Source organism: Scyliorhinus canicula, chromosome 2, assembly GCF_902713615.1.
Source record: "Scyliorhinus canicula chromosome 2, sScyCan1.1, whole genome shotgun sequence".
Classification (NCBI taxonomy): Eukaryota; Metazoa; Chordata; class Chondrichthyes; order Carcharhiniformes; family Scyliorhinidae; genus Scyliorhinus; species Scyliorhinus canicula.
In genome coordinates, this window is record NC_052147.1 from 82388402 (window position 1) to 82400848 (window position 12447).

General features: G+C 44.4%; 1 protein-coding gene across 1 annotated transcript in view; it reads right to left on the reverse strand.

Moving 5' to 3' along the window:
- Positions 1-883: 883 nt before the first annotated feature.
- Positions 884-12447, reverse strand: part of coch (coagulation factor C homolog, cochlin (Limulus polyphemus)) — a 147760-nt gene continuing 136196 nt past the window's right edge. The window contains 1 exon segment of the mRNA XM_038781460.1: positions 884-1472. Within this exon segment, the coding sequence (XP_038637388.1) occupies positions 1297-1472 (176 nt within the window). The 3' untranslated portion in view covers positions 884-1296.

Below are 12447 nucleotides of genomic sequence, written 5' to 3' on the forward strand. Positions count from 1 at the left end.
GCGATTTACCAGGATGTTGCCTGGAATGGAGAGTAGGTCTTACGAGGAAAGGCCTTTTCTCATTAAAACGGAGAAGGATGAGGGGCGACTTAATAGAGGTTTATAAGATGATCAGGGGAATAGATAGAGTAGGCAGTCAGAGACTTTTTCCCCGGGTGAAACAAACCATTACAAGGGGACATAAATTTAAGGTGAATGGTTGAAGATGTAGGGGGGGATGTCAGAGGTAGGTTCTTTACCCAGAGAGTAGTGGGGGCATGGAATGCACTGCCTGTGGAAGTAGCTGAGTCGGAAACATTAGGGACTTTCAAGCGGTTATTGGATATGTACATGGATTATGGTAGGATGATGGGGTGTAGATTAATTTGTTCGTAATCTGGGACAAAAGTTCGACACAACAACGTGGGCCGAAGGGCCTGTTCTGTGTTGTAGTTTTCTATGTTCTATAGATGTCCGCGAACACACTTACCAGTTGGTTCACGCAGGATCTGAGTGCGTCACCAGGAACTCCATTAGGTTCAAGTTTCCACGGGTTCAAGTTCAAGAAGGCCGATCTGACTTCAGAGGCCGATCTGACTTCAGAGGCTGTGACATGTACGCGTATGTCCGAGGCTGCTAGGGCAGTTGACAACCGTTTGTTGGTTTTCTGCTCGAAATTAGCATGAAACAAAAAATGCTCGGGATTGATTCCAGTTTTTCTTCTGCACTTTAACTTTTGCTGATAAATTTCCATATCAATGAAAACCAACAATGTGGGGAAAATAGCTAAATTATCTAGGACTGGACCCATTATAAAAATAAATATCCACTTCCTTAATCAAATTTAAGTGTAATTTAATTCAAACTTTAAAGTATTTGTTAATTAGCTTAGAGACAATAAGGACACATTAAATACATTTTAATCAAGTCATTTTATGTATAGAGCCTTTAACTGAGGTTACATGTCACTGAAATCAAATGGCCAAAACTATGTTTTTCAAAACACACTCTTAATGAATCATTTTTCTCAAACATGCAATACCTTGATCCTTACACAATACAAGCTCCAATTATAAAAGCTTCTCTTCCTACATACTGTCATATAAACTAAGCATTTCCATTCCTGGTTTAATTTTGAATAATTTGTAAAGTAGGAGAAATAGCACATGCAGTACTATATGTTAATATTCAGGCCTAGATTTCTGCAAAATACTGCACCAGCATGTTTGTTAGTATTGTCGTAAGAGGTCTAAGTATGTTGCTGGCGAGAGCCAGTTCATTCCCTTTTGAATATCAAGACACATGGTAGCTGCTGGATCACTTTGTTGCTGCCAAATAATCTTTGCAAATGCCTTTGTGGATATCCGGCACAATCTTGTTGACCATCGGGAAATCTCTCACAAAGAATTTATGTGAATCTTTGGGTTCTGAAGCCATTGCCTCAAGTTCATTTTGCATTGCCCATGAAATTCCAACTGAATATATTATGGTACCTAAAACAAAATGCAGAAAATCATAAATTCCTAAGACAATTTGTTGAAAAGCAAACTCTATATTACATTAGGTTCTGTGCATAAACCTCCTCGGGGGTTGATTTGAACATTCAAGTTATGAGCAGGAAAAGGACATTCAAATCCCCCCCCCCCCCCCCCCACCTCTCCCCAAGTCTGTTCCAACATTCAACAAGGTAATGGCTGAACTGATTGTAAACTCAACTCCACAGTCCCACCCATCCCGATAACCTTTCATCTCCTTGTGATGTCCAAGTTGGTGCCAACTTGAATTGCTCAATTTTTGGATTCTGGTGTGGATTGAAAGGAAATGTGCTTTATTGCATAGAATGCTGCTGACTGATGAGTTAATGTGTCTCCTTGTGACACGTAGCTTCTGAACGCCACTGTGAACAAATTCTATTTTATTGAATTTCATTCTGTTTACATTTGGCAATGACCAAAACCACTGACCGTCATCATACTCCAAGAGGGATCCAAGAGATAGCACTGCAGGAGGCTCAGCTCCTGCCCTTTTCCAACAGGTTTGGGATTCTTGCTCCCTGTGTGGATGAGAGTGGGGACTATAGGGAGTATGTGCAAATTGACCATTGCACCGTGATACAAGGAGTCATTTAAGTGGAGGGAGAAGTGGTAATTGGGATAGTATAGTTAGGAGAATAGACACTGTTCCCTTTAGCCAGGATCAAGAGTCCAAAAGGTTCTTGCCAGACTGGTGCCAGCATTCAGGGCTTTACATCTGTTCTGGGCTGGAGGGGAACTTGCAGCGCAGGGGGAAGATCCCATTGTCGTGGTCCATGTAGGCACCAACAACATGGATAAAATGAGAAGAGAAGTTCAACACAGAGAGCTCGAGGAGTTGGGCAATGAATTAAACAGAACCTCCCACGGTTATTGGATTATTCCACTGGATTATTACTGAGCTGCATGCAAATTGGCATAGGGTACATAAAATTAGAGCGATGAATACGTGGGTCAAACTGTTGTGGGCGACGTGGGTTTTGGTTCATGGGGCACTGGCATCAGTACTGGAGAAAGTGGGGGCTGTACCATTTGGACGGTCTACACCTGAACTGTTAGGATCAGTGTTCTTGCAAAAAGCAAAAGGTTATGGCAACATTACAAGGTAGCTATTTAGGTATTGATGCCCAGAGTGTGACAGGAAGGGACAAAATGTACAAACATTAAAAAAGCAACAAATAGGGTTAAAAAAGGGAAAAAATGGTAAAATGGAAAACTTAATGTCTCTTTACTTAAATACATGAAATGGCAGAAAATAAATGAATTAATGGCTCAGATTAAGATTAATGGGTATGATCTTACAGCCATTTGAGAGACGTGTTTTCAGGGAGATCAAAACTACATAGTCAGTGGTATGTGGGCAGCGCGGTAGCACAGGTGGCTTCACAGCACCAGGGTCTTAGATTCTATTCCCCACTGGATCACTGTCTGTGCGGAGTCTGCACATTCTCCCTGTGACTGTGTGGGTTTCCTCCGGGTGCTCCGGTTTCCTCCCACAGTCCAAAGACTTGCAGGTTAGGTGGATTGGCCATACTAAATTGCCCTTAGTGTCCAAAAAGGTTAGGAGGGGTTATTGGGTTACGGGGATAGAGTGGAAGTGAGGGCTTAAGTGGGTCGGTGCAGACTCGATGGGCCGAATGGCCTCCTTCCGCACCGTATGTTGTATGTGACTTTTCGTAAGGACAGGCAGGAAGGAATGGGTGGGCAGCACAGTGGCGCAGTGGGTTAGCACTGCTTCCTCACGGCGCTGAGGTCCCAGGTTTGATCCCGGCCCTGGGTCACGGTCCGTGTGGAATTTGCATATTCTCCGCGTGTTTGTGTGGGTTTCGCCCCCACAATGCCAAAGATGTGCAGGGTAGGTGGATTGGCCACACTAAATTGCCCCTTAATTGGAAAAAAATAATTCGGTACTTTAAATTTATTTTTAAAAAGGAAGGAAAGGGTGGTGGGGTGGCTTTGTTAGTACGAGGTGGAATAAATACAATAGCAAGAAATTATCCTAGACTGGAAGATGTAGAATCCATATGGGTGGAGGTAAGAAATAACAAGGGGAAGAAGACACGGGTGGGAGTAACCTATAGCCCCGTGACAGTAGCTATACTGTAGGATGGAGACTACATCTGTAGAGGACAAAGACATGTAGAAAAGGCAGTATTTTTATTGTGTGACTTTAATCTTCATGTGGATTGGAAAAAGTCAAACTGGCAGAGGTAGCCACGAGGAAGAAGTCATAGATTGTTTTTGGAACAATTTCCTAGAATAATATGTTGTGGATCCAACCAGGGATCAGGCTAGTTTGGATTTCGTAATGTGTAATGAGGCAGGTTTAATAAACAATTCCAGAGAAATAGATCCTCTCAGATGTGACCATAACATGGAATGATTTGACATTCAATTTGAGAGTGAGAAACTTGGATCAAAAACAACTGTGCTACATGGGCAGCACAGTAGCACAGTTGCTTCACAGCTTCAGGGTCCCAGGTTCGATTCCTGGCTGGGTCACTGTCTGTGTGGAGTCTGCACGTCTGTGTGGGTTTCCTCCGGGTGCTCTGGTTTCCTCCCACAGTCCAAAGATGTGCAGGTTAGGTGGATTGGCCATAATAAATTTCCCTTAGTATCCAAAGAGGTTAGGTGGGGTTACTGGGTTATAGGGATAAGGTGCAGGTGTGGGCTTAAATAAGGTGCTATTTTCCAAGGGCCGGTGCGGACTCGATGGACCGAATGGCCTCCTTCTGCACTGTAAATTCTATGATTTAAAGGTAATTACAAAGGAATGAGGGCAGAGTTGGCTGAAATGGATTGGGAAAGGCGTTTAGCAGGAAAGAGTGTTGATCACCAATAGCAGATGATTTTGAAAATAATGAAGATAGTAAAAGATATATCCCAGTGAGGAAGAAGGATTCTAAGAAGGGGATAAATCAATTGAGGTTAACCAAGGAAATGAAGGATAGTATTAAACTGAAAGAAAAGCATGTATATAATGTGGCAAAGATTTGTGGTAAGTCAGAGGATTGGGAAAGATTTATAAACCAACAAAAGATGACCAAGAAATGTGAGGCATGGTGGCACAGTGGTTAGTACTGCTGCCTCACAGTCGCAGGGACTTGGATGCATTTCCAGCCTGTCTATGTGGAGCTTTCACATTCTTTCCGTGTCTGCATGGGTTTCCTCTGGGTGCTCCGGTTTCCTCCCACAGTCCAATGGCTAGGTGGAGTTACAGGGATCGGCAGGGGAGCAGGCCTAGGTCGGATGCTTTCAGAGGGTTGGTGCAGACTCGTGGCCTAAATGACCTCCTTCTGCACTGCAGCAATTCTATGGTTCTGTGGAAATGATCTACAAGGGTAAACTAGCAAGGCATATAAAAATGGACAGCAAGAGTTTCTTTAAATATATATCTATATATGCACACACATATATGAAGAGAGGCCAAAGTAAACATAGTAAGAAGTCTGACAACACCAGGTTAAAGTCCAACAGGTTTGTTTCGATTCATTGGCTTTCGGAGCACAGTTCCTTCCGAAGGAGCAGTGCTCTGAAAGCTAGTGAATCAAAACAAATCTGTTGGACTTTCACCTGGTGTTGTCAGACTTCTTACTGTGCCCACCCCAGTCTAACGCCGGCATCTCCACATCAAAGTAAACATAGGCCTCTTAGAGAACGAGACTGGAGAAATAATAATGGGGAACCAGGAAATGGCAGAGGAGATAAACAACTAATTTGTGTCAGTGTTCATGGTTGAAGACACTAATAACATTCCAAAAATACTAAATAATCAAGGGCAGAAGGGGGGAGGAAATAAATACAACAATCACTAGGGAAACAGTACTAGGGAAACTAATGGGTCTAAAGGCCGATAAGTTCCCTGGATCTGATGGGTTGCAGCCCAGGGTATTGAAAAAAGTCGATACAGAGATAGTGGATGCATTGGTAGTAATCTTCCAAGAATCCTTAAATTCTGGAAAAGTCCCCGAGAACTGGAAAACTCCCAAAAAGGGAGTGAGACAAAAAGCAAGCAACTGTAAGCCAGTTAGCTTAATTTCCATAATTGGGGCAGTGTTAAGATTCGATTATCAAGGATGTAATAGCAGAGCATTTAGAAATGCAGCATATAATCAAGCAGAGTCAGCATGGCTTCACGAAGGGGAAAATTATGCCTGACAAATTTATTAGATTTTTTGAGGTGGTATTGAGCAGGATAGATGAAAGGAAACCTGTAGATGTAATGTACTTGGATTTCCAAAAAGCATTTTGTAAGGTACCACACAAAAGGCGACTTAATGAAATAAAAGCCTATGGTATTGGGTCTTATAATAGCATGATTGGATAGAGGATTGGCTACTGAGAGTTGGGATAAGAGGAGCTTTTTCAGGATGGCAAACTGTAACTAGTGGAGTGTCACAGGGATCCATACTGGAGCTATTATTATTTATAACATATATTAATGACTTATATGGGGAAGTGAATGCACTGTTGCCAGGTTCACAGATGACACATGAATGGTGTGGATGACAGAGTCCACAGAAGGATACAGGCATCTTAAGCGAGTGGCCAAAAACTTGGCAGATAGGATATAATGTGAAGGTATGCACTATGGTAGGAAGAGTAAAGGAGCAGAACATTATTTAAATGGAGAAAGGCTGCAGAAAGCTGCAGATCAAAAGGGATTTACGGGTCCTTGTGCATAAATCACAAAAATCTAGCCTGCAAGTTCAGCAGGTAATTGGGAAGGCAAATGGGAATGTGGCCATTTATTTCAAAGGGAATGGAGTATAAAAATAGAGAAGTCCTACTAAAACTATACAAGGCATTAGTCAGACTACGCCTAGACTAACTGGAGGCAGTCCAAAGAAGGTTCATTCAGTCCAGGTATGGAGGGACTTTTTTTTCATGAGGAGAGGTTGAATAGATTGGGTCTATACCTAATAGAGTTTAGAAGAATGAAACGTGACCTCATTGAGACATAGAGGATTCTCAGGGGGCTTGGCAGGGTAGATGCTGTGTGGATGTTTCCCCTGGTCCCAGGGAGAGTCTAGGACCAGAGGGCATAATCTCAGACTAAGAGGTTGGCCTTTTAAGACAGATGAGAAATTCATTCTGAGGGTAGTGAATCTGTGGAATTCTTTACCACAGATTGCTGTAGCTGCTTGGCCATTAAGTATGTTCAAGGCTGAGATGGACAGATTTTTAATCAGCAAGGAAATCAAATGCTATTGGGATGAGGCAGGAAAGTGGAGTTGAGGATTCTCTGATCAGCCATGATCTCATTAAGACCATAAGGGCAGCACGGTAGCATTGTGGATAGCACAAATGCTTCACAGTTCCAGGGTCCCAGGTTTGATTCTGGCTTGGGTCACTGTCTGTGCGGAGTCTGCACATCCTCCCTGTGTGTGCGTGGGTTTCCTCCGGGTGCTCCGGTTTCCTCCCACAGTCCAAAGATGTGCAGGTTAGGTGGATTGGCCATGATAAATTGCCCTTAAGTGTCCAAAATTGCCCTTAGTGTTGGGTGGGGTTACTGGGTTATGGGGATAGGGTGGAGGTGTTGACCTTGGGTAGGGTGCTCTTTCCAAAAGCCAGTGCAGACTCGATGGGCCGAATGGCCTCCTTCTGCACTGTAAATTCTATGATAAGACATAGGAGCAGAATTAGGCCACTCTGCCTATCGAGTCTGCTCGCCATTCAATCATGGCTGATATTTTTCTCATCCCCATTCTGCTGCCTTCTCCCCATTAATCAAGAATGGCGGAGCAGACTCGATGGGCTGAGTGGCCTACTTCTCCTATATCTTATATCACCCAAAGCTCTTTTAAGACATTGTATAAAAGCAGGTTTTCTTTCATCATCATATTTTCCCAAGCAGCCTCTCAAAATGCTAATTTGTCTCCTTATTCAATACAAAATGATTAAAATGTTTTATTTAGGACATCCGGTGATGACGATGTGCTAAGCAGTCGCACGTTAGGTGACTCTCCTCCTGTGGACTCGAAAAACAGCCACTTTTCAACATAATTTGCCAAAAAGACGCAGCAATCCATTCCCCAACCTTAATAGAATAGAGAAAGGAAGAAGTGAGGGAAGTAGAAGGAAAAATGCCCGAAGGAAATCAAGCTAGAGGCAGAACAGAACAGACACCAGGCGTAGAAGGGGCCAGGGACGACCACACTCGGACGAGCCATACGGCGCATAAGGCGGCGGAGCGCAGGTTTCACCAAAACAAAAAGAGCAGGATGGACAGGAACAAATTCCCCCTGTACCGCGGGGGGAGACAAGGACATACCCACGACAGACACTACTTGAGGAGTTACTTGACTCAAAAAGTCTAGGTAAAGGAAACTGTAGCAACATGTACGAACAACTGGGAGAGAGGGCCTGAACGCAACGAGAAAAAATGGGAGGAAGACCTCTGGCTCAAAATAGGGTGGGGACTCTGGAGTGAAGCCCTGCACAGGGTCAACTCCACCTCCACGTGTGCAAGACTCAACCTAACGCAACTAAAAGTGGTGCATAGAGCCCACTTAACAAGAACCCGAATGAGCAGGTTCTTCCCGGAGATGGAGGACAGATGTGAACGGTGCCAAAGAGGCCTGACCAACCACACCCACATGTTCTGGTCTTGCCCCAGACTTACTGGGTACTGGACAGCATTCTTCGAGCCAAAGTGGTGGGGATGAAGGTAGAGCCGTGCCAGAAAGTGGCCGTCTTCGGGATATCAGAACAGCCAGATTTCATCAGAGGGAGGAAGGCCGACACCCTTGCCTTAGCCTCCCTGATCACTAGCCGTAGAATGCTGTTCGGCTGGCGGTCAGCAGCACCACTCAAAGCTGCAGACTGGCTGTTCGACCTATCAAAATCTCTCAAAATGGAGAAAATCAAATTAGCCATCCGAGGATCGGATGATGGCTTCTTCCGAACATGGGCCTGTTTGTGGCCATATTATTCATAGATCATAGAATTCACAGTGCAGAAGGAGACCATTCAGCCCATCGAGTCTACACTGGCCCTTGAAAGAACACCTTACTTAATAATTGGGGTAGCCAAAACACGAGAGAAGGAAGGTGGGAAAGACCTGGGGGGTGGGGGGGAAATCAATGCAGGAAGGGGTAGCTAAACACAATAGAAAAGAAAGGTGAGCTGCAGAGGGAGGGGGGGGGGGGGGGAGGAAGGTAGACCAGGGGGAAAAGAACAATAGAGGCAGAGGGGGAAGGAAAGACGAGGGGACACAAACTGGAAGGAGAACACAGAAAATGACAACGAACATGACAAACACAGCAACAGAGAGTAAGAAAGCACAGGAGGAAGAAAAGACAAACGGCCGAAGCAGAGGCAAACACACAACAGCCGACCTGGAGAAACAAGCAACATAAGGGGCGTCCCCCCCCCCCCCCCCCCCCCCCCCCCACTCCCACCCAGATCTGTTTCGTATTACTAATGTTGTATGTACTCTCTTTGTTTTAAAAAAACGGAAGAATACACAAGACACGTATACAAGTATACTGCAATTGTCTCTCCAGTACCTCGATGTATACACACACTTCCCCAGTTTTTACCAACACCTTGGTTTTTTTTAAACTTTCTATTTACGTGATTTTGCTAATTATGTAGCATTTTGTTTACATCTTGTCTGTATTATCTTCTCATTTTTTTCTCTTTCTCTTATTTGTGTATACCTGTAAATATACTATGTTCGAAAAACCCAATAAAAAACATTTATTAAAAAAGTTTTATTTATTTATTTCTCTTGTATTAGACAACTTGTTAAGTCTACATTCCAGCTGAATGTAATTATTCATAGACCATAGGTCATAGAATTTACAGTGCAGAAGGAGACCATTCAGCCCATCCAGCCTACACCGGCCCTTGAAAAGAACACAAAAATCAATAGAGGTACACCAGAGCTGTGATTTTATCACTAATTGTTCAACCTAAACATTTAGTAATACTGATGTGGCATCAGGTTAAAGTCCAACGGGTTTGTTTCAAATCACTAGCGTTTGGAGCGTGGTATACGGTGCCGACTCATCGATGAACAGTTCCGACGCACCACAGCAAAAAACCGCACTGACCTTCTCAGAAGACATAGAGATAGAGAAATACAGCACAGAACAGGCCCTTCGGCCCACGATGTTGCGCCAAACTTTTGTCCTAGGTTAATCATAGAATTTTGGACAATTTATCATGGCCAATCCACCCAACCTGCACATCTTTGGACTGTGAGAGGAAACCGGAGCACCCGGAGGAAACCCACACAGACACGGGGAGGATGTGCAGACTCCACACAGACAGCGACCCAAGTCGAAATCGAACTTGGGACCCTGGAGCTGTGAAGCAATTGTGCTATCCACAATGCTACTGTGCTGCCCTTAAGAAGTTAACCTACACTCCATTATTCTACCCTAATCCATGTACCTATCCAATAGCCGCTTGAAGGTCCCTAACGTTTCTGACTCAACTACTTCCACAGGCAGTGCATTCCATGCCCCCACTACTCTCTGGGTAAAGAACCTACCTCTGACATCCCCTCTATATCTTCCACCATTTATCTTAAATTTATGTCCCCTTGTAATGGTGTGTTCCACCCAGGGAAAAAGTCTCTGACTGTCTACTCTATCTATTCCCCTGATCATCTTATAAACCTCTATCAAGTCGCCCCTCACCCTTCTCCGTTCTAATGAGAAAAGGCCTAGCACCCTCAACCTTTCCTCGGATGACCTACTCTCCATTCCAGGCAACATCCTGGTAAATCTCCTTTGCACCTTTTCCAAAGCTTCCACATCCTTTGTAAAATGAGGTGACCAGAACTGCCCACAGTACTCCAAATGTGGCCTTACCAAGGTTTTGTACAGCTGCATCATCACCTCAAGGCTGTTAAATTCAATCCCTCTGCTAATGAACGCTAGCACACCATAGGCCTTCTTCACAGCTCTATCCACTTGAGTGGCAACTTTCAAAGATCTCTATGAACATAGACCCCAATATCTCTCTGCTCCTCCACATTGCCAAGAACCCTACCATTAACCCTGTATTCCGCATTCATATTTGTCCTTCCAAAATGGACAACCTCACACTTTTCAGGGTTAAACTCCATCTGCCACTTCTCAGCCCAGCTCTGCATTCTATGTCTCTTTGAAGCCGACAACAGCCCTCCTCACTATCCACAACTCCACCAATCTTCGTATCATCTGCAAATTTACTGACGCACCCTTCAACTCCCTCATCCAAGTCGTTAATGAAAATCACAAACAGCAGAGGACCCAGAACTGATCCCTGCGGTACGCCACTGATAACTGGGCTCCAGGCTGAATATTTGCCATCCACCACCACTCTCTGTCTTCTATCGGTTAGCCAGTTTGTAATCCAACTGGCCAAATTTCCCACTATCCCATGCCTCCTTACTTTCTGCATAAGCCTACCATGGGGAACCTTATCAAATGCCTTACTAAAATCCATGTACACTGCATCCACTGCTTTACTTTCATCCACATGCTTGGTCACCTCCTCAAAGAAGTCAATAAGACTTGTAAGGCAAGACCTACCCCTCACAAATCCGTGCTGACTATCCCTAATCAAGCAATGCCTTTCCAGATGCTCAGAAATCCTATCCCTCAGTACCCTTTCCATTACTTTGCCTACCACCGAAGTAAGACTAACTGGCCTGTAATTCCCAGGGTTATCCCTATTCCCTTTTTTGAACCGGGGCACGACATTCGCCACTCTCCAATCCTCTGGTACCACCCCTGTTGACAGCGAGGACGAAAAGATCATTGCCAACGGCTCTGCAATTTCATTTCTTGCTTCCCATAGAATCCTTGGATTTTTCAAAACGCGCAACACATCTTCCTTCCTGACAAGTATCTCCTCAAGCTTATCAGTCTGCTTCACGCTGTCCTCTCCAACAATATGGCCCCTCTCGTTTGTAAATACTGAAGAAAAAGACTTGTTCAAGACATCTCCTGTCTCTTCAGACTCAATACACAATCTTCCGCTACTGCCCATAATCGGACCTACCCTCGCTCTAGTCATTCTCATATTTCTCACATATGTGTAAAAGGCCTTGGGGTTTTCCTTGATCCTACCCACCAAAGATTTTTCATGCCCTCTCTTAGCTCTCCTAATCCCTTTCTTCAGTTCCCTCCTGGCTATCTTGTATCCCTCCAGCGCCCTGTCCGAACCTTGTTTCTTCAGCCTTACATAAGTCTCCTTCTTCCTTTTAACAAGACATTCAACCTCTCTTGTCAACCATGGTTCCCTCACTCGACCATCTCTTCCCTGCCTGACAGGGACATACATATCAAAGACACGCAGTACCTGTTCCTTGAACAAGTTCCACATTTCACTTGTGTCCTTCCCTGACAGCCTATGTTCCCAACTTCTGCACTTCAATTCTTGTCTGACAGCATTGTATTTACCCTTCCCCCAATTATAAACCTTGCCCTGTTGCACGCACCTATCCCTCTCTATAACTAAAGTAAAAGTCACAGAATTGTGGTCACTACCTCCAAAATGCTCCCACACTAACAAATCTATCACCTGCCCTGGTTCATTACCAAGTACTAAATCCAATATGGCCTCCCCTCTGGTCAGACAATCTACATACTATGTTAGAAAATCTTCCTGGACACACTGCACAAACACTACCCCATCCAAACTATTTGATCTAAAGAGTTTCCACTCAATGTTTGGGAAGTTAAAGTCACCCATGACTACTACCCTGTGACTTCTACACCTTTCCAAAATCTGTTTCCCAATCTGTTCCTCCACATCTCTGCTGCTATTGGGGGGCCTATAGAAAACTCCCAACAAGGTGACTGCTCCTTTCCTATTTCTGACTTCAACCCATATTACCTCAGTAGGCAGATCCCCCTCGAACTGCCTTTCTGCAGCTGTTATACTATCTCTAATTAACAATGCCACCCCCCCCCCCCCCCCCCACCTCTTTTAC